At 48.3% G+C, this 27855-nt stretch overlaps 1 protein-coding gene across 2 annotated transcripts; it reads left to right on the plus strand.

Annotated features, from left to right (window-relative positions):
• Positions 1–27855, plus strand: Manbal (mannosidase beta like). 2 transcript variants are annotated; one of them, XM_021155695.1, is made up of 3 exons: positions 1–47; positions 10904–11109; positions 27013–27855. In XM_021155695.1, the coding sequence occupies exons 2-3, from the start codon at positions 10960–10962 to the stop codon at positions 27118–27120; spliced, it is 258 nt and encodes an 85-aa protein (XP_021011354.1). In that variant the 5' UTR covers positions 1–47; positions 10904–10959; the 3' UTR covers positions 27121–27855. The 2 variants fall into 2 exon arrangements, with proteins under 2 accessions (XP_021011354.1, XP_029330585.1); XM_029474725.1 differs by lacking the exon at positions 1–47 and adding an exon at positions 903–922.

Below are 27855 nucleotides of genomic sequence, written 5' to 3' on the forward strand. Positions count from 1 at the left end.
GGGTCACGAGGGATCACTTCCGGTGCGGCGGCGCGGCGTTCCCGGAGGTAAGTATTGAGGCTCCGATAACCCGGCCGAGGCTGCCCGGGGGGCGGTATCGGGGCGGCGTTGCGGGTTACAGCGGCTTCCGGGGCTGCGGAGGACAGTTATCTGCAAAGGCAGTCTGCGTTCCGAGGAGACGGGGGGCCCTCGCGAGGGTTGTGCAGGGCCAGGGCCCAGCCTGCCCTGCGCCGGGACCAGCCTGGGCTTGGCTTGTCGGGTGTGCCCTGGATGGCTGTGTCACCTCGGGCATCTCTATCTTCCTCTCCCGGTCACTTTCCTTCCCCGCAAAAGGCTCCCGTGGGCCTGTGCGGAGGATTCGAAGGCCGGGAGCGTATCAGTGCTTAGGTGCAGTGTGTGCTTGAGAGAAAACTGCCAGAGAAAGGGACGGGGAATGCGATAGCCTCCCCCGTGTCTGCGGTTCCAATGACCTGACACCTGGAAATAGAAAGTGGAAAACTCCAGAAACAAACCGCGCATGGCTTTGAATTCGTGTGTTTTGAGTAGCTCAGTAGTGGAGACTCACCCAGCGTGCTTGAGTCCCATGTTCAGACCCCAGAACTGTACTTCCCGGCCCTAAGAAAGTAGCACGATGAAGTTTTACCTCTTCCTGCTTTGCACGTACGTCATCATCTTGCTTGGCGTATCCCTATGTATACGCTACCCCCTCATTAGTCACATTGAACATCTGCCTGTGTTCAGGTAACCCTCATATCAGCACAGGAGTAGTAATGATAGCCTTTGGGGGTGCTGGAAAAAGGTGCTATTTTAAACAGCTTTTTTTTTTTTTTTTTTTCCAAGACAGGTTTCTCTGTGCAGCCCTGGCCATCCTGGAGGAGCTCTGTGGGTTGGAGGCTAGCCTGGTCTACAGAATAAGTTCCAGGTCAGCCAAAGCTACACAGAGAAACCCTGTCTGAGTTGGAAGAGGGCTTACCCAGCGTGCAGAAGCCTTGGTTTTTATCCCTTGCATCCTAAGTCTGGGGGCGGGGCAGAGCACGCCTATACTTCTGTTCTGGGCTGCATAGCAAATTTGAGGGCTCCATGGGAGCTTTGCTGAAACATCAATAAGTGGTAGTTTTGTTTTTGAACCTCACATTGCCAAGGTTACAGCCATAGTGTGTAGTAAATGTTTACTTAGGTAGGGTAGAGATGGCATCGCATTTGTGATGACAAAGACTGCCTTAGGCTATGTGAAGGCTTCAGCCAGGCCTCCCCTGAAACAAGAGCACAAGGCCACTTCCTGGGAGTAAGAGATGGCCACACAGGTTAGGGATGGATTCGTTCTGAAACCAAAATCTCCATAGCCACTGCCAGTGTGGAGGTCTCTGCTGTAGTCCCAGCAGAAGAACACATGAAGGCAGTTTTGAAGTGCCAGCAAGTGGGGAATTGGAAGGCATGTGATGATGCAGAGCCAGCAGTGTGGACGTCATCAACTGTTGCCAGTGTGTTTCAAATTCTATGTGCCCCAAAGGACACCATTATTAACTATGATACTCGGATGGAACAGAGCATTAAAGTCACCCATGTGATCCCTTAAGGACCATATTCCCTGCAATCATTATTGATAGAATTAATAACTTCAGATTAATATGCCATTAAAATATTTCTTTATTTTTAGACAGGGTTTCAGTTTTGGCTGGCCTGGAATTCAGCATATAGACCAGACTGGTTTAGAACTCAAAGAGATCTGTCTGTTTCCCTAGTGCTGGGACAGAAACTGTATTCTGTCCCAAGCAACTGCAGCGTCTTCTTGAAAGGTTTTATTAACTGAAGTTTTTAGGGTCAAAGACTTGGCTCTGACAGTGCCAAGGAGCTAGATTTGGCTACTGATTGCTAATATTTTAATTAATGAGATAACTAGCAGTGAAGATCAGAAAAGAGATGTATTCAGTGTGCCCACATTGGAAAAAGGAACAAATAATAGCATCCTCTGGCTTCCAAGTCCCTCCCCAAGATTCTGTCATGGAGTTTAGGCTTGAATAGAGGTGGAGGTGCATAGCTAAGCAGTCCTGGCAGGATGAGGTCCTGCCTGTCATTGATCCACACTGGTCCTCCTTCCAGTCTGCCCAGCAAGGTGGTCTGATACTTTGTAAAAACTGTATGACATCTTTCTACACTTCCATAGAAAGTGACTTGCATAAGGGCTTCATCCTTTCTCTTTCCCCAGGAGTCTTTGATTCTAGTACTAGGGAAGCAGAGGCAGAGGGAACTCTGGGAGTCCAAGGCCTTAGAGGTCTACATGTCTTGTTTCATAGTGAGACTCTGTCACAAACAGAATATCTCCTTTTCTAGTGTTGGTGGGTGGGTACAGGAACTTTTTTTGGTTTTGTTTTGGTTTTTTTTTGTTTTGTTTTGTTTTGTTTTTTTTGGTTTTTCAAGACAGGGTTCCTCTGGCTGTCCTGGAACTCACTCTGTAGACCAGGCTGGGCTCGAACTCAGAAATCTTCCTGCCTCTGCCTCCCAAGTGCTGGGATTAAAGTTGTGCGCTACCATGCCCGGCTCAGGAACTTTTTTTTTTAAGTCCTTAGCTGTTACAGATTCCCCAAACCACTATTCCCCTCTGCCCCTGACACCCAGCCACCCCCAACATAACTGTGGCTTGAATGCCTCCCCCCCCCCCAACCCTGTCATGTATTGTCAGAAGGTCCAAGGCAGCCTATTGATGCGTCACAAAATCCATACTGTTCATCAGGCAGGCACTATGGCTTCCACTCAGCACAACCGGATGAGTTTGATCCCAGGGACCTAGACTGTATCCTTTATCACATGTATGTGTGGAGAGAGGAAATCGATATATTAGGGTTCAGTACTGGGCATAGTATCTGGCATCCACTGGGTAAGGCAGAACAACTCTGGCATCTCATAGGGTTTTTTTGTTTGTTTTGTTTTAAGATTTATGTATGTGAGTACACTGTAGCTGTCTTCAGACATTGGATCATGGTACAGATGATTGTGAGCCACCACGTGGGTACTGGGAATGAACTCAGAACCTCTAATAGAGCAGTCAGCGCTCTTTACTGCTAAGCTATCTTGCCAGCCCCTGCATCTCACAATTTAAATGACAGTAAATGGACCAGTAGTCATATTTTGCAAGATGTCTACACAGCAATTTCAGTCCACCAACTTCCAACTCTATGTGTGTGTATAATTTATTTTAATTTTATTTTCATTGGTATCTTGCCTATATGCCTGTCTGGGTGAAGGTGTCAGAAGCCTGGGAACTGGAGTTACAGACAGGTTGAGCTGCCATGTGGTTGCTGGGACTTGAACCAGGTCCTCTGGAAGAGCTGTCTTAACCACTGAGCTATCCATCTCTCCAGCGCTCTGCCTCTTTTTAGTTGAGGTCTCAGAACAGCTTTTGAAACTCTCATCAGGAGGCAGGGATCCCAATCCAGAGTCTGTACAGCACTGGGGAGCAATTGGGAGATCCCAAAACATCTGCCAATTTGATGTCTACGTTTTTAGAATTAGTACTTGATAAGTCTTGCAATCTCTAAATACACCTATAGTTATTTATTTTGAAATGTTGGTGGTTTAACATTTTAGGCCTGGGAATGTAGTGCAGATGAAAGGGCTTGCCTAGCATGTGTGATGGTTTATCTGGGTTCAGTCCTCAGCACTGTGTGAATTGTGATTGACAGTTCACATGGTGATCCCAGCGCTGAGGAAGTAGAGTGGGTGGCTCAGGATCACCTTTTGATACCTACTGAGTTCAAGGCCGGCCTAGAATGTGTGAGACTGGTTCAAAATATATTTTAAAACAATTTTAGCTTTATGGCTATTTTGAGATACTAGTGAATTTCTGGAAAGAACATTTGCCATAATTACTGAGCCCGTGTCAGTACAGCACCGTTAACTGGAATTTCTATGTCCGGATCTCCAGTTTCCTTCTAACACTATCCAGGCTAGCACAGTCCAGCAGCGTCTCTGGGGGCTCCTCCCACTTTCGGGGATGGTTTCTCAGTCTCATCTGTTTCAGATGAGGGTTTTGAGGATTGCTTTTCAGCTATTTTGCTGATGGATCTTTTTTTTTTTTTTGTGAGCAGACTCATCCAAAGGCTTCAAGAAGGAAGGCCGTCAGAGGAGCCTGTTGTGGGTCAAAGTGACAGTGTTGATGTTCCCCAGGGTCGCCTAGCTTCAGGGAGCAGTCAAGTGTCTCTCCTGCTTTTACACTGTATTTCTAGGAAGAAGTCATGATGTACAGCATATGTTTGAGGTTGTGGAGGTATAACCGTGCACACACACAGGCACAGTGACAACATAAATAGATATGATTCATGTGAAAGATGTGTCTGTTCCCTGCCATCGGCTTATCTGTCTCTCTTATCGGTATTTATTTTATACCCTGAATTTCTCATTCTTGTGTCCCAACTTAAGCTGCTAAATCCCCACTCTTGACAACTCCCTGGCAATGTTTGGTTTTGCTTTTTCTGTTTTTAAAGCACTTGCATGCTTTCTGCCCCAGGCGCATCCTGTTTATTTCCATTTAATTCTGTGTAGAACACTTCTGTAAGGAGCCCTGGTTTCTTTTATGGAAAAAATGACCCAGAAACCAAGATCTGGACACAAGGTGTGGTCATTGCTCCTGGGACACTCTAGTTTCTGTGTTCTCTCATTGGCCAGAGTATGATATCTGTGTGTACACAGCTATAATTATTTCTGTATGTGTCTATAGTAAGCTAAGTACACTATGCTGATGTCTCTAACCCTCGAGTATTATCGTGTGAATGATGGGTTGTAGCTTCCTTTTCTTATCTGGAGCCTCCTCCCCACTGCAGTAGATCCATTTCTCCCTCTATTCACTTAGAGTCAGTTCTGGCGTGTGTTTGCGTGTGAGTGTGTGTGTGTGCTAGAGAGTGAGTTCAGGGGCTTGCATATACCTGAATTACCTCTGCAATCCTTTGCTTTCTTGCCTTGGCAGAAATGTCACGTTCTTAGCCCTTCTCTGACCACCCCACATAACATAACATGCCATTCCTCCTCCTTTGGGTTTTCAGATTTTTAGCTCTGCCACTGTACTGTGTGTGTCTATAAGCACTCCCTGGAATGGAAGCTTCATGACAGACCACAATAGCACCAGTCCACAGCTATCCTGTGCAAGTGCCTGCCTTGGTCTTTAGCCAGTAACATTGGTCTAGATGGGGCAGTAGTCACGCTGGTGATACAGTTGTTTCTTTTTGTCAGTAACACATTGCCAGACCTCTCCCTGGCCTGACCACAGTGTTTATATGCCCGGTGTGCCATCCTTTCAGTGAAGTCCCACGGTGCCTGTGATGCACCAGCTCCCTGCCTACTGCACGCTTCCTGCCTCCCGTGTTAGGAATGGTGCTGCCAAGACTGCTTTTGTACCTGGAGGCTCTTTCTTTTTAATTATTTCCTTAATCTAAATTCTAGGAAGTAAGTTATTCAGACAAAGGATATTATCCATTTTATGACTTTTTATACACTGGCCTAATGACCACTTAAGGAAAAAAGAGGCCTAAGTATATTATGGCTTTGGGAACATTTTTGATGGGCTCAAAGTGACATCAGCTCTCTAAGAAGTCAAGAGATAAGCTACAGTGTAGCTAGATGCCCATTGTCACTCCCACTGTGTCCTGACTCCTGAAGTTTCTGTCACAGTACCCAGTCTTCATAATAACTTCATTAGACTGAGTATCAACGCCCTCAGTAGACTTCACAGGTTTGAGCATGAAGCCTGGTCAGGGGCAGTAAGTTATGAGGTGCCACTGGAGGAGTGACACTTTCTTCAGCCTTGGCACAGGGCTGCTGCCCTGGAGAGCCTTGTCAGCTCCCCCACTGGAGTTGGGCTGGGCTGCCTTGGACTTCACTTCAGAGCCAGCTAAGGAGCTACTCCAAGCAGTCTGCCTGCCTCCAAGCCTTGCACCTTGTGCATGACCATAGATGGTATCCTTGAGCCTCATGCCCCACCTGATTCATTATTGGAACCAGCGACACTGGGCTCTCTCCAGAAGCCAGCTCCTTCTCGGGAAGAGGAAGTTCTGCCAGCTCTGAGGATGGGGGGCGGGACAGTGAGTGAGGGGTGGCTCCTGCTTTGAAAGGCTTCCTAGAGTCAGCTGAACTGATGTGAGACCTGGCTATCCTGCTGGCCAAGCACATGACCTTCCAGAGGGACCAGGTCAACAGGAAAACGAAAACATTTGTGTGAGACCCACTCTGTTTGCATGGTTGGCCATCTTGTAACCCTTGTGTATTTTTCACGTTGTGAAAGTCATTTAAAGTAGAGGAGTAGCAGGGCTGAGATGGAAGAAGGTCATGGACAGTTTCTGGTGGACAGGGCTCATCCATAGAACCGAGTAATGCATGCTTAGTTAGTTACATTTAAAGTATAAGACGCAGGGAAGCCAGGCATGATGGTACAGGCCTGTAATCTCAGTGTTCTGGAGTTGAAGACAGCAAGATCAGGAGTTCAAGGCCAGCATAGGCTACATGAGAACCCGTGTCAAAAAGTAAAATGAAATAAATAGTAAATAGAAAAAAAAAGTGAAATTTTGTTTTGTGTTAAAGTAAAGAATAAATTGTGTCATTAGCCACTTTGTATCAGTGGCTACTTCGGGAACTTCTTCACACTCCTAGACAAGAACTCTGCATCCTACCTGGACATTGGTTTCTACAGCTGCTCTGCCAGCTTATGCCCCCCCATCAGCAGCTGTGGGGGTCTGGAGGAGAGTGGCCTCCATGTGCTCATGTTTGAAAGCCTGGTCCCCAGTTGGTGAACTGTTTGAGAAGGATTTTGAAATGTGGCTCCTTTGGAGGAGGTGAGGCACTGTGAGGGGGACTTTGAGGTTTCGGAAGCTCACACTAGGCCCAGACTCTCTGCCTGCTGACTGTGGGTCAGGATCTAAATAAAGCTCATAGCTACTGCCTCGATGCTATGCCTGTCTGCATGCTGCCATGATGATCAAGGACCAGCCGTCTGAACCTGTAAGCAGGCCCTCAACTAAATAGTTTGTTTTAAGAGTTGCCTTGGTCATGGTGTGTCTTCACAGAATACAGCAGTAACTAAGACAGCAATGCACACAGCTTCCAGTTTCTCCACAGTTGTTTTACTGATGCTTGGTGCCCACCTGTGCTTCTTGGTATACTTTTTTTTTTTTTTTTCATTTTAAACCCCACTGTGTGTGTGTGTGTGTGTGTGAAACTTGTGACAGTTGGTTCTGGGCTTCCATCAAGTCTATCCAAGATCAAAATCAGGCCGTCGGGCTTGGCATCGGGTGACTTTACCCACGGAGACTTGTCACCAAAACCCTCCTGGTTTTGCCCACACTGGAAGTTTGTGTAGCACAGGCTGTCTGTGAGCTCANCTTCCCGCTGACTACTGGGGTTGCAGACTTTAACTGGCTGCCCCCCCCCCCCCCACTTATTTAGTTTGTTTTTATGCTGATTTTTAGGGGTCAGAGGCACACTTGCTGTTGGTAGTCTGTCTAAACATCCCCACAGTTACCTGGCAAGAGCCAGGTAGGCCTGGCCCACTATAAAAGGGGCTGCTTGGCCCCTCCTCCTCTCTCTCACACTCTTGCTTCCCGATTGCCTCCTCCCCACCCCCACACCCTTCCTCCCTCTCTCCAGGTGGTCATGGAGCCTCTACTTCTCTCCTCTCTGCCTTTCTCTGCCTCTACTATTCTGTTAACTCCCCTCCCCATGCCCTAAATAAACTGTTCTATACCATACCGTCCTGTGGCTGGTCTCTTAGGGGGCGAGGATGCCTCCTCATAGGCCCGCCAGGGCATCCCCTTCCCCCACACCCAGATAGAACATATTCTTAAAGCTCTTTCTCCTTTTATGATCACAACACTCGCTACAGCATGTACCTGATGGTCAGAAGACAGCTTTTGGGAGTCTGTTCTTTCCTTCCATCATGCGGTGCCAGGGATCAAATTCAGGTTGTGAGGCTTGAAGGTGGCAGGTGCCTTAGCCAGCTGAACCCTCTCTCCACCCATGCTCTGTTTTATTGTTGCCGTGTGGAAGTTCTTTGTCTATTGGAATGCCAATGCCAGACCTTTACCGTCAGTCTGACTCACGAATGTCTCCATCCATTCTCTGGGCTGCCTTTCACTCTCTGAGGAAAGTCCTCTGTGAACAAAAGGTCTTGATCTTTTTGTGGAGTTTAATTGACTCCTTTCTTTTGTAACTTGTGCCTTTGATGTCACATCCCAGAAACCACTGCCAAACCCAGTACCATAGAGATTTCCCCCAAGAGTCTCCTAATGATTTTATAGTTTGGACTCTGAAATTTAGATCTTGGGCCCGTTTGAATTAATCTTTGTATGAAGTACAAGTTGGTTTGTGTTTGTGTGTGGACACTGTTTCTTGGTAGCACTTGTTTAAAGTCCTCTCCTGCCTGTGAATGTTTATTTGGAGTTCTCTGTCTGTCTGTCCGTCTGTTCTCATGTCAGTAGCTCTGCTTTGATTACCTTAGTTTTCTAGTAAATTTTGACAACATGAAATAAGTTCTCCAACTTTTTTTCAAATTAAGTTAAATTAGTTTTAGTAATTTGACAGCGTGCTACTTCATCATATAATCAACATAAACCTTATTGATGAGATTGTTTACATTCGTTCATAATAAATCTTAAGATTTGTCTGTATTTAACTTAACTGTCAATCAGCTCAGACCAGCCACACTTGGGGCCACATGTGGATCATGAGCACTGCATTGTGTGGCTCAGAGTTCCCTGGGGATTGTGTGGGATGGCACACTGTGACATCTGTGACAACCAATACCACAATGCATTTGTCCCTTTATTTTTGGGGTGGCAAAAGGAAGCCATTTGTAGATGCCATGATAAAGAGGCAAAGGGGGGGGCTGGTGAGATGGCTCAGTGGGTAAGAGCACCCGACTGCTCTTCCCAAGGTCCAGAGTTCAAATCCCAGCAACCACATGGTGGCTCACAACCATCTATAACGAGATCTGGCGCCCTCTTCTGGAGTGTCTGAGGACAGCTACAGTGTACTTACATATAATAAATAAATAAATCTTAAAAAAAAAAAAAAAAGAGGCAAAGGGGGAGGATGACACAAAGGTCTGATGGGGAGGGTGACCCTTGTGCTCAGGCTTGGAGTTAGAATAGGGTTTTGAATAGCAGGCATGGGTGGATGGCTGCTCTGGGCAGATCGCAGCTTCATGGAGGGCTCAGGGTTCTTGGAGAGCCACAGGCAGTTCTTCCAGCGTCACCAGGGTCTTAAGAGTGGAAGAGGATGGGGCTGGAGAGATACCTTAGTAGTTAAGAGCACACACAGGCTATTCTTCCAGAGGACCAGGGTTCAACTCACAGTTGTCTATAACTCCACTTACAGGGGATCTGACAGACATATATGCAGACAAAACACCAATGCACATAAAATAAAAATAAATCTTTTTTTTTTAAGTGGAATAGGAGCCAGGTGGTGGTGGCAAAAGCCTTTAATCCCAGCACTCAGCAGGCAGATCTAGGCTAGCCTGGTCTACTGAGGAAGTTCTGGGATAGCCAGGGCTACACAGAGAAACCCTGTATTTAAAAAAGAGACTAGGAGAGGGCTGGTGAGAGGAGAGGTGAGCTGAGGCTGGCTGGTCTCCCTGTTACCTATCTCTCAGCTTTTGAGTATGGGCTGGGCTTTCCCTTATCACTGTGTCTCTCCATTCAGTCCTGTAGTTTAGAGCCCGGTAAGGCACATCTGCATGCCATCTTGTGGGAGTCACAGTCAGGAAGGGAGCCAGATCTGAGTTCCAGGGTAGCCAGGGCAACTTAAAGAGACTGTCTTGGAAAACAAAACAAAAAACCAAAAGGTAAATAAATAAATAAAATAACAGCAACAATAAGTAATTTAGAACTTAGCGCTTTTCCCTGCTTTACTTTTTACTTGGTCAAGTTAAACGGGGCTGGGTCTTCCAAGGTTTGTTTATGTTCCATCCCATCTCCGCATCTTCCAGTTTCCCTTTCTGGCCATGTGGGTCCCTTTCCCACCCTGGAGTCTGCTTTTCTTTCTATCTAGAATATTCTTCCCTCAGATTATAAGTGTGAGTCACTCTACTTCTGCCCTGTTCTCATCTCTGTTTACTTTTATAAGACCCGTGGCGTCCACAGAGGTCTCCCCTCCCACCCCAGATGAGATCAACCGTCTCCCGAACAGTTTCTCTCCCCCTGCAGCCTGGCTCTGTGGTCTGCTGTCTGCCTGCATTCAGAGCAGAGCTTTGAGAGCAGGCATTAGTCTGTCACTTTTTCTTCAGTCTTTGGTATCCCCAAGTGTTACATCACGAGGTGAATGAATAGACAAAGTTAGCTAGATAGTTGGTGTTTCTGAGCTGGTAGGGTGCTTGCTCAGCATTTGTGAGGCCCTGGGTTCCAGCCCCAGCACTTAGGGCAGAAACAGATCAGAGAAGCTCATGGCCATCCTGGCATAATAGCAAGCTCCAGGCCAGCCCGAGATGAGTGAGACACTATCTCACAAGCAAAACAGAGCAAAATACAGAGATGTGCAGGTCTTTATAAAAACGTTGGGAGCCGGGCGTGGTGGCGCACGCCTTTAATCCCAGCACTCGGGAGGCAGAGGCAGGCGGATTTCTGAGTTCGAGGCCAGCCTGGTCTACAAAGTGANAAAAAAAAAAAAAAAAAAAAAAACGTTGGGAGATTTTTGCATTTGCTTATTTATTTTTACTAGCTTTATATTCAGAAAACATCAAACATTTACAAAGTTGAATGGATGGTTTATTGTGCACATATTCTCCAATTAGATCCAAGGATGTTTCTGCCTCTCTCAAGTTGCTTCCTGGTCTTGCGTATGTGTGCCTGTAGCATATGCATGTACACAAGTGGAGTCTCTCAAAGATCACATGGAGAAACCTGACATTCACTCTCTCCCTTAGAAGCTGGTGCTGGAGAGTGGTGAATCTCGAGGCGCCTGGCAGTGGTGCCTTGGGCCATGGCCTCCGACCTGGGCTTCTCACCTCCCGAGGTGCCTGAGCCCACCTTCTTGGAGAACCTCCTGCGGTATGGACTCTTCCTGGGAGCCATCTTCCAGCTCATCTGTGTCCTGGCCATCATCGTACCCATTCCCAAGTCCCACGAGGCGGTAAGTCCTTCCCTGGGACCTCAGCTTTCTAGATGGCAGGCTGGATTCCTGTGGCAGGAGAATCGCCACAGACAAGATGGGCAGGGGCTGTGTGGCCCCTGTCAAGTTAACTTGCTTCCTGGAAGACCACCTGATGGATGAGGTCACAGACACACCAGAAGAGGGCACCGGATCCCATTACAGATGGCTGTGAGCCAACCATGTGGTTTCTGGGAATCGAACTCAGGACCTCTGGAAGAGCAGTCAGTGCTCTTAACCATTGAGCAATCTCTCCAGCCCGAGGCAAATTTTTATTATATAACCTAGGGCTGGCCTCAAACTCAATTTCCATGAGTCCTGAATGCTAGGTTTTTATTAAGCTCTTTATTTTATTTTACTTTATTTATTTATTTATTTTTATTATTATTATTTTGTTGTTTTTTCGAGACAGGGTTTCTCTGTGTAGCCCTGGCTGTCCTGGAACTCACTTTGTAGACCAGGTTGGCCTTGAACTCAGAAATCTGCCTGCCTCTGCAGATTAATTCTCTGGGATTAAAGGTGTGTGCCACCACGCCCAGTTTATTTTACTTTCTTTTGAGACAGACTCTAGGTGGCTTTAGACTTGAGGTAGCCTCCTGGGATTACGAGTCTGAGCCATCATGTGAAGCTTCTGGTAAGACTTTCATTAGCTACTCTTGTGCGTCAGACTGCTAAGAGATGTGGTCTCTGCCTTCAAGGAATGTCTAGTCTTTGGGAGGGATGTGCATATACAACAGTACTTAATGATTCATGCTTGTAGTCACAACTTAGACCAAGGCAGGAGGGTCGTGAGTTCAAGGCCAGTCTGGGCTGGATAGTGAGATCCTATCTCCCAAAATTGGGGATTTGGAAGGTCATTTCTCTGTGTGGCTGCTGTTCCCACAGGAAGTTCCATACGGGCACCTAAGGTCATGCAGTCATTGATGCGCCCATCATGACTGGTGCTATGGACTTCCTGCTTCACAGCTGAGGTTAGGATCATGCTGTCTGGCTCCTGTGCACTGAGCTTAGGTGGTCTCACTGGTCCTGAAGTCTTTGTCCTAAATGACTGTAGCATCCACTGCTGCTCACCACTGAGGTTCAGTGTTCCCCTCTGCAGTGCTAGCTTCAGTCACTCAGTGAGGACCTTTGTGTTACTAGCTGAAGTTCAGTGAGCTGCCTGATGTGAGTGCTGGGAACTGAACCCAGGTCCTCTTGGAAGAGCACTGAGTACTCTTAACCAGTGAGCCCTCTATTTGATAAACATCAAATTATAAAAATTTGAGTAAAAATTTAAATATTTTTCATTTTCACATTATATGTGTGAATATTTTGCTTGCGCATGTTCAGATGCCGTCTGTGATTGTTGGGAGCCATCATGTGGTTGCTGGGAATTGAACCCAGGTCCTCTGCAGTAGCAACAAGTACTCTGAACTGCTAGGCCATCTCTTTAGTCCCGTTTTAATTTCTAAATTACACTTATTTATTTGTTTGTTTGTTCATGGGAGAGAGAGAGTGTGTGTGTGTGTGTGTGTAAGCCTGTGTGGAGGTCAGACAACTTTGGGGAGTTGGTTCTCTCCTTCCACCATGGGGGTTCCAGGGATAGAACTCAGTTTGTCAGTCTTGGCAGCAGTCACCTTTACCGTGTGAACCGTTCCACTGACCTGGGTTTTATTCTTTGTTTTGATACTGAGATAGGGTCTCCGTTGAAGCCCGAACTGTCCTTGAACTCACTCTTCTCCCACTTCAGCCCCCCAGTGCTGCAGTAGCAAGTGTGTGCCAACACACTCAGCCACAAAACGTTTTTTTTAAAAAGAAGTTGCACCAGGTGTAATAGCTCACACCTACAATTACAGCACGCAGGAAGCTAAAGCCGGAGGATTGCTGTAAGTTTGAGGGCAGCCTAGACTCCAGTAAATTGCAGGCCAATTTGGACTACGGTGAGACTCTATCTCAGTGGAAAGAATTAGAATTCATACTGGGTATTTAAATTCAAACTGAAGTCTCAGGTGTTTTTATTTTGAGTTTATAATTGAATCTTAAAACATTTTTCACATTTGTTTTAGTTAGTTGGTGTGTGAGTGAGTGTGTTTGCCACTGTGGATGGAGGTCAGAGGACGGCCGTCAGGGGTTGGACCACGAGGGTCTCTGGGATTGAACTCGGGTTGTTAGGATGGGCTGCAAGTGCCTTGGCCACTGAGATATCTTGCCAGTTCTAAAGTTATACCTTTGGCTTATATTGGCAGTCTTATTTTATAGAAAGATTAACAAAATGACTAATTTGTTCTGTCCTGCTATGTTGGAGGTCACCAAAGCCACCTCACAACTGTGGTTACCACAGTGAAAGGCGATAGAGAAGGCACAGGATAAAGCTGTAGAGAAACTGACCCAAGTCCAAAAGTGCCCTGACTGGAGCCACACAGATGTCCAACAGCAAGGGCACTGTCTAGCTAGGGACGCCCTAGAGACTCTATGTCCAGGCTGTGTGTGCGTTTCAGTTGTTCGAGACGATATCGTATAACAGAGGTTGGCTTAAATTCCTGCTCTTCCTGATTCTGTATCCCTAATGATGGAATGTTAGACATGTGCACCACACCTAGTTTATGGGGTGTTTGGAACTAAACCCAGGGCCTCAAGCATGCTAGGCAAGCCCTCTACCAAATGAGTAACATCTGCACCCTATAAGTATGGCCCTAAGCTAACAGTTTTCTTTTTCTGTGACAGTATCGGGCATTAGATCTAGGGCATCACTTACTGAGAGGCAAGTGTTCTACACTCGAGCTATAGCCCTTGCCTACAAGGCTTTTTATTAGGGATTGGTTATATAAGCACTTTTTACCTACAATACACTCCAGTTTCAGACTTGCAGAGAGCAGGTGTCCAGCATAAGCCACGTTGCTTAATAGGTTAGGCACAGTGCACTCTCAGAACCATGGGATGAGGGGCGCTGTTAGAGATCCCAGTGCCCAGTGCTGGCATGCCAGCAGGGACCATCCACGCGGGCAGGTTACACACCTACAGTGTTTGATTAGCTCTGCCAGAGACTCAGGCGGGAAGGTGAGGGTTTGTTTTGACCTGGGGTTGCATTCCTGCAGGAGATTGTCGTGAGAATGGTGCTCTCAGTCTCTTCTCCGTGGCTCCCACCACTCTGGAAAACACTAGGTGCTTTTGCTACAACTTGTTGTTGTTGTTGTTGTTTTTTTTTTTTTTTTTTTTTTTTTTTTTTGGTTTTTCGAGACAGGGTTTCTCTGTGTAGCCCTGGCTGTCCTGGAACTTACTTTGTAGACCAGGCTGGCCTTGAACTCAGAAATCCACCTGCCTCTGCCTCCCGTGTGCTGGGATTAAAGGCGTGCGCCACCACGCCCGGCTACAACTTGTTTTTAATTTCTAGAGATTTTTCTTTCTAACTTGTTTTTGAAATCTTATAAAATGTTTATATATAACGCTTTCAACCTGTATAATAAGGTACATTCATAGAAGCTTCCTTTAATCTCATTATGCCCCCACCACTCCCTGCTTCCTCCCATAGGGAACCATTTTTATTACTAAGATTCATCTTTATCGTTTTGATTCATTGTTGTTTTTTAACCCAAATAAATGCTTGAGTGTTGTATATATATGAGTATACGTGTGTTTGTAGTCCTGTGGTCTCTGTTGAGTGCTGGGATTAAAGGCATATGTCACGCCGGCCGGCTGTTTCTTAATGCACAGCACATCGTGGAGGCTGCCCATCTCAAGGCTTGTCGTGTCTGAAGCTCCTGCTTACACAGTGGGTCCTGGTGCAGTGGGGAACTAAGTGACAGGAGCAGGTGTGGCGTGGGGCCAGGGGGAGAGGAGCACCAGGTTTCAAGTTTTTAAAAAGTGCCTTTAAGGGGCTGGAGAGATGGCTCAGGGAGCACCGGCTGCTCTTCCAGAGGACCTGGATTCAATTCCTAACACCCACATGGCAGCTCACACCCGTCTGTAATCCCAGTTCCAGAGTTTCTACTATAGTCACACAGACGGACAGACATATGGACAAAACACCAATGAACATAATACAAAATAAATTACATATTGAAAAAGGTGCCTTCAAGGCATCTGGGTGGTCTGTCAAGTCAACAGGTGGGTCTTCGTGTCTGTAGAAAGAGGAGACTGTGGGCAAACAGTTGACGACGTTAGGGCACGTGTCAGATGACATTGAAGTGGGAGAGCATGAAGTCTCCCAGGGAGACACAGAAGTGAGAGATGGCCCTGTGGCACACACCCGTGATTCCAGCAAATTCAGGGCCGATTTGGGCTGCATAGACACTGTCTGCAGTAGGGATATGGGAATGGCTCAGTAGTAAAGTGCTTGCTGTGCAACCTGAGGACCTCAATTTGGGTCCTTAGCATCCACATGGCTAAGTGCACGTGACCCAGCCCTGGGTGGGTGAGACAGGCAGAATACTAGGGCTTGTCTGCCACTGACCCAGCTGAACAATAGCAAGCTCCTGGCTTAGTGTCTCTTCTAGTCTCTGCACATGCACGTGGATGCACATACATACCACATACCACATACATATGTGCACATTCTCACGCACACATAAACAGGACAAAGGGCGGAGCTTGGGGGGCTCCAGCATGGGCAAGCCGTGGCCTGTGCTGGTTCCGTCCACCATGCGTTTGGGCTATTTTGTGGATGTCACCATAGGACTTCTTCCGCCTGTAGTCACAGCACACTTTTAAGAGCACGGTGCCTGACCCCAGTCCTCGCCAGGACATGCTGTGGGTATCATAAGTGACAAACTTATTGTCATTAGCTGCCCCTGCTGAAGCTGCACTGGATCTCCAGGAAGGGGACGATAACTTGTTTTATTTGGAGAGCTAGGTAGAGCTAGGAGAGGAAGCCGGGTTCCGCGTATTGTTCTTAACCCTTTGAAGTGAGCAGAGGCTTTGGAGCTATCCCACAGGCTCTCAGGGAAGACATAGAGCAGGCTAAGGTCCTTTGAGCAAGGAGTTGACAAAGGGCTCATAAATCAGCTCCCCAAAGTGAACTGAACGTTCCTCTCTGGCTGCCACTGTGACAAACACCCCCACCCCAATGAAATTTTTTAAAAATTTTAATACATGTCTCCTAAAAACAGGCAAAAAAATTTTTTTTGGAGTACAGTCCTCTTAAATCACCCAACAAGTAAGGAGCCTTAACTCATCTCATCTTTTAAATATAAACAGCTTGCAGCAAATGGTTGTTGCTTTCCTGTAGTTCCCAGGGCATGGAGCACAGGGAGCTGCCTTCCTAACCGATGGTTACTGTGTTAACTTGTCTTTGTTCTGTTTTGCTGAGACAAGCTTTCACACTGTGGCCCATGCTGGCCTCAAACTGAGAATAGTAGCCCTCCTGCCTCAGTTTCCCAGGTGCTGCAGTCGCCACAGGCGTGTGCCGCCATACAGAGCTGTTCTAGCTGTCTTTGTAAATGCATGTGTGTCTGGGTAGAGGTCAGAGAGTGACTCACAGGGATGGTTCTCTCTACTGTGTGGACTCTGGGGATCAAACCCCGGGCAACCAGCGGCCCAGTGGCAGGTCATTTCACCGACTGAGCCATCTCACTGGTGCCAGTGTTAACTGGTCTGGAACTCACACTCAGAGATCTGCCCACCTCTCTCTCCTAAGTTCTAGGATGAAAAGAGTGCGCCATTATATTCCACCCTTTTCGTTTTAAGAAGAGCTTGCTAGGGGACTGGAGAGATGGTTCAGTTAGGGTGGCTGCTGTTCCTGCAAAACACCTAGGCTTGACTTCCAGCACCCACACTGGGCAGCTCACAGCACTTACAACTTAGGCTCCAGAGGATCCAACACCCTCCTCTGGCCTCTGTAGGCACCGTATAAATATACATACACATAAATACAGATAAAGTAAATCTTAAACAACAAAAAACTGGGGCTGGAGACGTGGCTCAGCTGTTAAGAGCACTGGCTGCTCTTGCAGAGGACCTGGGTTTGGTTCCTAGCACCTACATGGTGGCTCACAGCCAACTCCAGTTCCAGCAGATCCAGCAACCTCTTCCAGCCTGATCTCCCATCTCTGTGGTTACCAGGCATGCACATGGTATTCATTTAAACAAGGAGACAAATCATTGTACACATAAAGTAAAATATATACATCTTTTATTATTTATTTATTTATTTTTGTTTTTCAAGACAGGGTTTCTCTGTGTAGACCTGGCTGTCCTGGAACTCAGAAATCCGCCTGCCTCTGCCTCTCAAGTGCTGGGATTAAAGGCGTGTGCCATCACTGCGTGGCTTATCTTTTAAATATTAAAAACAAACAACCAAACAAAACCTTTTCAGTAGGTGTTAAGGATGGTGGCAGTGGTGATGATGATGATGATAAAATAAAGTACTGTGAACCCATTTACTGCCTTAGACTAGCATATGGTCCCTGGGACTAGGGATTCTGCTACCAACTTTCTTCTGTATGCTGCCATGAGACAGCCTCCACTCCCTCCTACAACTCATAACTACTCACATGGAAAGGAGAGGAGCTGTGTGCAAGAACTAGAGAGCGCTACGGTGAATGTCTGGGCTAGGCGGATGTGGATGTGTGTGTGTCAAGCAGCCAGCCTTTGGGGTGGAGGAAGGGGGCTTTAACTGAGGGACAAAGGAGGTCTAAGGGAGGAAGGGAGCCTGGGAAAGTAGGGGCAGCTTGTAGAGGCTCCTCACAGCCTGAGGGCAGCAGGGAGGTGCTTGGATGCTACAGAGGTGGGGAGGGGCAGAGTGGGGTGAAGGGCTGCTCTGTGCTGGTTGCTTAAGGCAAAACTGTCCTCTTGCGGCATATAGACACAAGGTTTATTAGGGGCTTTTTGGGTCAGAAGATAATATTTTTGGCTCCAGATGATGGGAAAGCCTTTAAAAAGCAAAAGAATGTCTTTGCTGTTTTCCAATAAGCTGATTTCTTACAATGGTTTATGCCTTCAGCGCTTCAATACTTAAGAGATTATCTGAAAGCTCTTTGGAGGCTAATCAGGAGAGAGAGAAAAAAAAAAAAACACATATAAATGCTTCCCACACCACCCCCTTCCTTTTCAGAGGAGAGACAAGAATCCATTGGCCAATGCAAGCCAGGCCTCTGGAATCCTAAGCCAGATGGAAAGGTTTTCCCATTGGCACCCTATTAAGCTAAGACCTAAGAAAACATTTATTTGCTCCTGACTAAGGCCAAGACCACACAACCCGAGTATTTTACTGAAGGCTGAATTTAAAAAAATATGAGTTAACAGGTCCTTAGACTCAGACAAGACAGCAAACGCAGGCCAAGTTTGATTATATGGAGCATGGTAAAAAAGGATCCGAGGGTCACTGGTGACCAGTGTGTAAAGGCCCCACGCCTTTGCCAGTTCCAGAACCTATGGTGCAAGAAGAGAAGACTCCATAAAGTTGTCCCTGACCTTCACAATGTCACATGTGTACACACACACAATAAATAAAGGTAATAAGATTTAGGCTACACATAGTGGCGCATGCCTTTAGTCAGCACTCTGAGCGCAGAGGCAGGCGATCTCTGAGTTCAAGGCCAGCCTGGTCTATGTGGCCAGCTACAGGTATGTGGTGAGACCCTATCTCAAAAGGAAAATAAAATAAAAAGGATTCTGAGATAGCTTCTAGGCTTTAGAGGGAAGAGATTGATTGTCGATGTTTGCCCATGAGCCAGGGACTGGGAGTATCCTTGCTCTGTGGTTCTGTACCTGGCTGGGCCATCTGGGGAGTTTTTGTAGCCCTTAACTGTCTAAGACCGAGACACTGAGTCTCTTCTTCAGAGTCTTAGATCACTGTTTGCAACATGCCCAAATGAAACTAATAGGTATCACTTGTCTAGCCCTTCAATTCCCTGAAGAGGAGGACAGGTTAAGTTTGAAATGATAGCTTGATATCACAAGTTGTGAAGGGAGCTGAGTGGTGGTAGTGTATGACTTTAATCCCAGCACCCAGGAGGAAAAGTAGGCAGATCTCTAAGTTCAAGGCCAGCCTGGTCTACAGAGCTAGTTCTGGATAGTCAGGGCTACATGGAGAAACCCTCTTTGGAAAAAAATAACAACAACAAAACCCAGCCAAACAAGTTGGGAAAGGAAAAGCTAGGAGAAGTTAGAATAAAGACCTTGGAGTAATGGAGAGTGTGCATACATGCATGTGTGTGTGAGTGCGTTGGGAAGTCACTGTTTTGAACTGGCACTACTCTCCTGTAGCCCCGACTGGCCCTAGCCCACCTGGCCCTGAACTTGCTGTGTATCCAAGGATGACTTTGTACTGTGATCCTTCTGCCTTTGCCTCCTTCAGCAGCTAGGATTCTCAGTGTGTCCCACCACACCCAGCTTCTATTAGCACGCTTACTTGAAACTTAGGAGTTGCTGGGCTCTGCAAAGAAATTAAGATTCCAGCAAGGCCTGACCTTGCCCTTGCTTACCTACTGTACTTGAAGTTTTTGTGCACTGTAGATTGACTGATATGTGGTGACTGCTGGGGTGGGAACCTGGAACTCCTAAGGTGCCCTCTGCCTCCCCTTTGCCCCTCTGTCCCTCTGTCTTCCAAGGCTCTCACCAGGGCCTGCTTCCTCTGCTCCATGACCCTGTGGTGAGGTGACAGCTCCCAGGATTCATCTCTTTCAGCTACAGCATCCCAAGGAGGCTGTCTTCCTGCTTGGTCTGGTTGAAAGGCCTCTGGAAGGAACTGTATGGCTGGCCTGCTGGGGACAGCAGTGGGCAGGGGATTGGCGCTGCAGAGTGATGGCTGGGATTGAGGAGTGGAGATCTCTTCCTCCAAAAGCTGGAGTCCTGAGGAGCTTCTGTAAACCCCCAGAAACGAGAGGCAATCAGGTTCTGCTCGCCATCTCTGCCAGGCCCAAGCCTCCCTCCCTCTTCAGAGGGGTTCTAGCAGAGCTGACTTAGGCTTCTGGGGCCTGTGATGACATCTGTAAGCTCACTGGGTGTTGCTCTGGGGAGGTCTGTGTGGGTTTTTCTAGGTGAGATGCAGCACCTTAAAGGGCAGTGAGCCAGACATGCTGGGGCAGAGGCACTTAGATGCTGGGGCACATCTTTCCTGTACCTCAAGGCAGAACACTTACATCCTGTGAGTGTGCGGCTAGCCTGGTGTACATAGCAACTTCCAGGATTGCACAATGGGACTCCGTCTTAAAGAATAGTGAAGGTGTGTGGGAGGCTGCTCCCTCTGCCCTCTCTGACCAGAGCTTGCCCCTCCCCCACCAGACGTCTTTTGGATCAGCTTCTGCACAGAATGTAAAATCAGTTGGTCTTGAGTCAGTAGGTCCTGGCTCTGTTCAGTGACTTGTGGAGCAGACAGTAAGAGCGCATCTGGCAGCTCACCATGAGTTTAAATGTTGGCTGAGCTAATCTTGACTATTCCTGTGCCATCTCAGCAACTAGCTAGCTGCCAATACCTAGCAGGTGAACGACTCTGCATTCTTACATACATCTCTGTCCAGGTCTGTTGTGTTGATGAGAACTCAGCGGCCTGTAGCTTCCCCGCACAGACTGGTATTGGCTCATTAGCTTGGGGAACTGGGGATCTCAGGCCTAGTGGACTTGGAAGCTTAGAGTCTTTGGAACTATCTGTCTCTCCAGCTCTTGCTTTTCCCAAGGTACTGGCTTCCTTCTCATGCCCTGTGCTGAGCAGGGAACATAGTTACTGTCAGCATCCCTGTCGCCAGGGTTTATAGCTCAGAGCCATTCCCTTGCTAGGTCACTTTACAAATCTCACAGAGGCTCTACTTGACCACGTGCTCCCCTAGGGAGCTCACCTTTGTATAGTGAATTTGGTGGCATTTAATGTGCTACCCACAGAGAACCTGAAGCCTGTAGTGTTTGGAGATCTAAAAGCCCTTCCCTGAGCTCTGGATCGATGGTCTAGAGTGCCAGAGCCCCTTGAAAAGTTCTGTGCCATCAGGGCCACCATAACTATATAGTTAACTTGAACAACATATCCCCGGTCCTGGCATCCAGGGACTGGCTCACAGAACCACCTCTGGTTCTACTGGCATGGGGTTGCAGCTTGGGAGGAGCTGGCTTGGAGGCAGGTGTGCTTTACTTAATGACATGTCCCTGAGATAATGTGTAGTGAGCAGAGCGAAGGCGTCATGCATGCTCCCACAACCACCAGGATCGAGTGCGGGCCAGCTCATAGGGAGGCTAGATGCACGGCAGCCACAGACTAACCAGTGGGAGAGACCTAGAGAGTGTTGTCAAAGTGTGTCTAGAATGAGCTTCTGAGGCTGTTTTGTGGTGTGCGTGCAAATGAGCTTCTGAGGCTGTTTTGTGGTGTGCGTGCGTCCGTGCGTGTGCACACACTCATGTGGATCTGCAGGTGGAAGCCCAGGTAAATGTCAGTTGTCTTTCTCAACTGGTCATCATGTTTTGATTTTCTTAACTAGTTTTCATCTTGTTTTTTTTTTTTAACTAGTTTTCATCTTGTTTTTTTTTTATGTATAAGAATGTTTTGTCTGTGTGTATGTCTGCACACCATATGTGTACAGTGTTCATACAGGCTAGAAGAAAACATCATATCTCCTAGAATGAGTTACAGACAATGAGTGCTGGGAACCCAGCCCAGGTCCTCTGCCGAGATCAGCTCTTGGCCAACGGAGGCTTCTCCCAGCTCCATTCATGTTGTGTTTTCGAGATGAGTCCTCTCACTGAGCATGGAGCCCAGCAGTTCAGCTACCCGAGACATCTTGGCTTTGCCTCCCTAAGCCAGGATAGCGGGTGTGTGCTGCCACGCCCCACTCCTTACACAGGTACTGGGGATCTGAACTCAGGTCCCTATGCTACTACAGAAAGCACTTTACTAGCTGAGCTATCTCCCCAGGCGCCCCGCCCAGGTGGTTTTTTCTAACACAGTTCCACTTACCTGCCAAGTGTCTTGGATGCTGTGTCTCTGTTGGCGTAGTTAAGCCCTGTGGACAGCCTCCACCCCCATTTCATCTGGTGGGTTGTCCACTGCCCTGCTCCGTCTCTATCTACAAGGCCATTTTAGCCCCTGACCTGCCGGGGTTCTTGGGCAGGAATGACCCAGTGGGAAAGGACAGAGCTCCAGCCTGAGGCAGAGTGGTCCAGTCCTGTGCAGTCCTAATCTCGGCAGAGCCATAAGAGGAAGCTCCCTGTGGGGCGGGGCTAATGCACCGGTTCCTAGGCGGTTCCTAGGCGGGGCCTGAGCACAGTGCTGCTTTTGCTTCCCTGGACTGTTTCAAGGGAAGAATGAATGACAGTGTTGAATCGGGCGCACAGCCATGTAGAGCCGCACAATGGAGACAGTCCGACACTGGCAGACTCTGTTCCCCGGGCCTGGTTAATAGCAGCAATTGTCTGACCTGGTGATCTGCTCTCTTGCCACCTCATTATAGATAGGGTTGTGTCCACAAGAGACACCTCCATGGACCCAGGAAACGCCTGGCATCGGAGGCTTCTTCTTTTTCTCAATTGCTTCAGACTTGAGGTGTCTGGGTGCTGTCCCCTGTGTTTACAGCCTGAGGCCCATCCTGGCACTTTGTCTAGATGAGTGGCACAGGGCCTGACTTGCTAACCTCCAGCAGTGTTGGGGCTACTATGGCAGGGGTGTGACTGCTGTGTCTGCTGTGCTGGTGTGACTACTGCTGGTGTGACTGCTGTGGCCTGTGTGGCCATGGTGTGACTGGTAGCAACACTGGAGGCTGTAGGTATTGGATGTGAAAATTGCTGGGCCCTGAGCTCATAGGAACCAAGAGGCCCTGCCGCTCCTTCACCGCATTCGCTCACTCGTTCACGGAGCCACTGCCCTGCAGATGGCTAGCTGGGTGAGACAGACATGAGAACTTGTCACCTTAAAGGTGACATGCAATGAAGGAAGACATCCAGCGTCAGCCCCTGGCCTCCACAAACATGTGTACGCACATACCTACATACATACGCATGCACATGCATACACCATACACACAGCACACATGTCTGTGGTAGAGTGTTGGTGGTATTTTAAAGTAGCTGGGCACTTCCGTAAAGGAACACAGCAGAGAAGGAAGGCTGGGCAGTCTTTAGAAGTAGGATCTGTTGCTATTTTGTTGCTTTCTGTGTTTGGATAGTTTCCCTGCATGCAGGTTAAGTATTCCCTTCAGAGGCCAGAAAAGGATATCAGATCCCCTGAAATTGGAGTTACATACAAGTGATTGTGAGCTACCACACTGATGCTGGGAACTGGACCTGAGTTCACTGTAAGAGCAGCGAGTGCTCTTAACCACTGAGCCCAACCCCAGGAGTATGTTCTTAAGAGTAGCCAAGCCACAGGGTGGGGAGCTGGGCAGGAACAGAGGGTGCTCCTGGGAAGCCCTGCTGCCTGACCATGGTCCTGTTAGGCTGTGTCAGCTGCCTTCCCAGGTATGGGGCATGAGGCAGTAGATGGTAGGAGGCCCTGGGGAGACTTAGGGTGGGGAACCGTGGAGAGACCTGCACCTGGGAAGCATCCTTTGTCAGGTACAGGAGTGAGCAGAGGCGGAGGTAGGGCAGGGACAGGCTGAATGGGAAGGAGTGAGGCTCAGATGCTAGAGAGAGGCTGAGTCAAGACAGAGAGAAGGTTGGGTCAGCAAGCTCTGAGACCTGTTGCAGAACAGTGGAAGGTGAACCATTGGGACCCAGGTCACCCTTCCTGCTGGAGGAAGGCTGGGCCTCTAGGAAAGATGCCATGTGACCTGGGATGGTTGAATTGGAAGGAATTAATTGGGATATGCCCATACTAGTTATCTGGTGTGTAGTTGAATAGGGGTGGAGTCTCAGAGCCAAAAGGGACTAGGCAGAAAGAAGCTTTGTAGCATGAAGCAGCACAGGACAGCCACTAGGCCACTGTACCAGCCCCTATTGCCATAGGCTTGAGCACAGAGTAGCAGCTCCATCCTGGAGACCTGGACAGGCCTCAGTAAGCTCTCTGGTGTATGTCTTAGTTCTGCCCAGGGCACCTAGAGGCAGCCGGCTTCCACGATGTGTGCAGGTGCTATAATGCGCAGCTCTCTGCTCCAAGGCCCCCAGTGACATAGACATCATATCCTGCTGGGTTTGCCTTAAGCATGAGCCTGCCCAATGGACTCTACAGGGGTGTGCAGTTGACAGCCACTCTTCTGAGGCTTGGCTTTGTTGTTTTGTTTTGTTTTCTTGGCCAAGTTACATAACAGTGTTGGGGAACTTTGGGCACTATTGCCGTCTACAGGAGGAGGCTCAGCAGCTGGGGGATGTGAGCTCCAGTCCTGAAACCTTCTCCTAACACCCACAGGGCCATTCCCTGAGCTGCAGTTCCTCCCCTTGCAGGAAGGAGGCTGGGTCCTGGGGTCTCAGGTAATGCCAGGAAATAAAATGAGCTAGAACCTGGGCTCAGTGAGTTCAACACAGATGTCTTAGTTAGGGTTCTACTGTTGTGAACAGACTAAGGCAACCTTATAAGGACAACATTCTTTTTTTTTTTTTCGAGACAGGGTTTCTCTGTGTAGCCCTGGCTGTCCTGGAACTCACTTTGTAGACCAGGCTGGCCTCAAACTCAGAAATCTGCCTGCCTCTGCCTCCCAAATACTGGGATTAAAGGCATGCGCCACCACCGCCCATCATAAGGACAACATTTACTGGGACTGGCTTACAGGTTCACAAGGCAGGAGCATGGTGGTGTCCAGGCAGGAACAGTGCAGGATGAGGTGAGAGTTCTACATCTTCATCTGAAGGCTACTAGGAGAAGACTGGCTTCTAGGCAGCTAAAGCCCAAGCCCACAGTAACACACATATTCTAACTAGGCCACACCTACTAGTAGGGCCACTCCCTGGGCCAAGCATATTCAAACCACCACAACAGGGGAACCTCTTTGTCTTCCAGAGCTAGGAGGTAGCTTTAGTCTGCTTTTTAATTTTTCTACTTTAAATAAAGATCAAGAGGTTTGGAGGCTGGAGAGATAGCTCATCACTTGCTTTGCTTGCAGAGGACCTGGGTTCAGTTCCCAGCACCCACATGGTGGCTCATGGCTATCTGTAGCACCAGTTCCAGGGACTCCAATATCTTTTTCTGACCTCTAGATAGTGAGAACACATATGATAGACATACATACATACCGGCAACACACATACAAAACGAAATTAATAAATCTCATAACAATTTGAAAAAATATATCAAGGGGCAAAACAAGCAGCAACCTTTCACATGTTAAGTTCCAGCCAAGGCTACCCAGTAGAACCTTGTATCAGGAGTCGGAGGCAGGCAGACCTTCCCCAATACTGTGCTAGTACCTTGGGGTGTCGGCCCTGAATACAGGACAGTGCTGTTGAGTCATAGCACTACAAGGGGACACAGAGCTGCCATCACTGTATATGTAAAGAACCCAGGAGGATCCAGGAGTCCACATTTCATGGGAGGTCACCCAGCTGGCATGGATCTTGAATATTTTAAAACTTTATTTTTGTGTGTTTTTGTAGATAGTGTATGTATGTCTGAAAATTTGTGTATGTATCAGACTGTGTGTGTGTTATGTATGTGAGTCTGCATGGGAGAGTGTGTGTGTGTTTCTGTTTGTGTATATGTGTGCAAGTGTGTATGAGTGTGCAGGTGTCTATGTAGGTGTGTGAGTGTGTGTGGTGTTATGTTTGTGTGTGTCTCTGTGTGCAGCTGTGTATAAGTGTTTTCTGTTTGAGTGAAGATGTGTGTGTGATGTGTGAAGCGAGCACATAGGAGCCACAGAGCACGTGGGGAAGTGAGGACGATCATGGAGTTAGGTTTTCCTTCCGCCTTCATGGAGACTCTGGAAACTGAACTGCACGCCGAATGCTGTTTACTCCTGAGCCATCTCACCAGCCTGGCATGCATTGTTTTAATTTCACTTGTTTGCTTGTTTCATTTATTGCATTTATTTATATGTTTATTGTTGGATGGAGTCATGCGTGCTACGTGCACTTGGTGGTCAGAGGACAACACAGCTTTCGGAGTCAGTTCTCTCGAACTATGTGAGACCTTTGGGCTTGCTACACCTTTCCCTGCTGAGCCACCATGCCACACCCCACACCCTCACCCTGACATGGAATTTTAAGAATAAACACTGCAGACCAAGTGCAGCTTAAAGACAAAGCCCAGGCTGTGCCTGGCGTCCCCTGGACTAACCTGCTTTTGGCGTCCTTCGGGGCCACAACACTCTTCAGGTTATCACCAGATGAGAGGAAAACCACACAGGAGCTGCCATTCCAGGTCCTGCCCTGCTGTGAGCAGAGTGGCCTCGAGTGGCCTGGGGTGGCCTGCGCCTTCCGGGGGCTCAGCTTATTTATCTCCCGGTGAGGACAGACCCAGATCTGCAGCTTTGAACTTTCTTTTTTCAGCAGCAAAACCTTTGTTCCAACCAAATTTTATGAGGGCGCATCCCGGGGTATGAAACAGAGCAGATCTGTCCCAGTTGCTGAGAACCTGGGGTTCTTGCCCAAGGCTGCCTCTGACCTCCCCCAGGGGACCTCCACCAGCCGCTGTAGCACACAGTGATAACCCACCTGCCCACTGCCTTCTCCACTCCCCAGCTCAAAACCTGAGGATGAACAATCACCAGAAGTGCCAGCCACAGTAACGGGCCCACAGCCAAGCCTCACTAATACTGTCCTAGCTTGAGACATCCTGACAGCCACTGGGAGCCACCAGCCCTGCTGGTGCTTCCTGTGACCTCACACACACACACTGCTCCCAGGTGTCTGTCACCGTCCCCATCTTACACATAAAGCATGGGACTGAAGTCCCACAAGCCACTAGACTGAAAGGTAAAGGAGCCCAGATGGCACCCAGTGCCATGTACCTGGTCTGGGTACTAAGCCTTCCCTGTGTCTCTCTGGTGTGCGTTAGTTGACAGAATCCCGTTGGTCAAGCTGGATTCCTCTAAACAGTGCTCTGTTTTTTTAATCACCACACAGGAGGCAGAACAGTCTGAGCCCAGAAGTGCAGAGGGGCCGAAGAAGCCCAAGGCTGCCATTGCTTCCACCAACAAGAGGCCGAAGAAGGAGACGAAGAAGAAGCGATAGAATCCGAGGCCGAGGAGCCCAAAGCTGCAGCCTTGGGGACAGCCCTCCTGGGAACCAGCATCCTGTTTGCTCTCACAGACTGTCTCTGTCCTTGGCTCAGAGTCTGAGAGGATTGAAACTCCCTCTGACTACAGAGCTCTGAACAGTCCCTAGGCTCCAGCTGTGCAGACCACCACTTCCTCTTCTTTCTCTCTGTGGTGCACAGGAGATTCTCAAGAGCAAACACTGCCCCGAGGGTTCCGAGGGTTCCGTAGTCAGGTCAGGCTCACAGGGCATTAGTCCTGGAGTCCAGTGGGCTCGAGACCTGAGCCTCACTACAGCATGGAATTGTTGCCTAAGGCTGCAGGCATACCCTCTCCCTGTGCTTGGGCCACATTTGTCTTTTGTGAGCACAGAACTTCACACGAGTTCAGGTTGGGATGCATGGCCGGGCAGTGTGAGCCAGCCGGTCCTGAAGATGTTGGGGGTTGGGGGGTGAGGGGGGCAGACAGTAGAAGGCCTGGGCCCAGTGGCGCCTGCAGGGGAAGGTACAGCTGAATGAGGCCAGATTTCCTGGGCACAGCCTTTCTAAGCCTTTGAAGCAGGCTTGTCCCTTTCACACCGACCTCCTTTTAACCCAGTTAACATTCAAAGTGCCTTTGACTTCAACCAGTCCTCCCCACATCTCGCATTCCCTGACCAGTGAAGGAAAATGATGTGGAGAAGTCAAAGTAAATAAAGTGTCCTGCATGCTGA

The sequence above is a fragment of the Mus caroli genome, chromosome 2 (assembly GCF_900094665.2).
Source record: "Mus caroli chromosome 2, CAROLI_EIJ_v1.1, whole genome shotgun sequence".
In the NCBI taxonomy this organism is placed as follows: domain Eukaryota; kingdom Metazoa; phylum Chordata; class Mammalia; order Rodentia; family Muridae; genus Mus; species Mus caroli.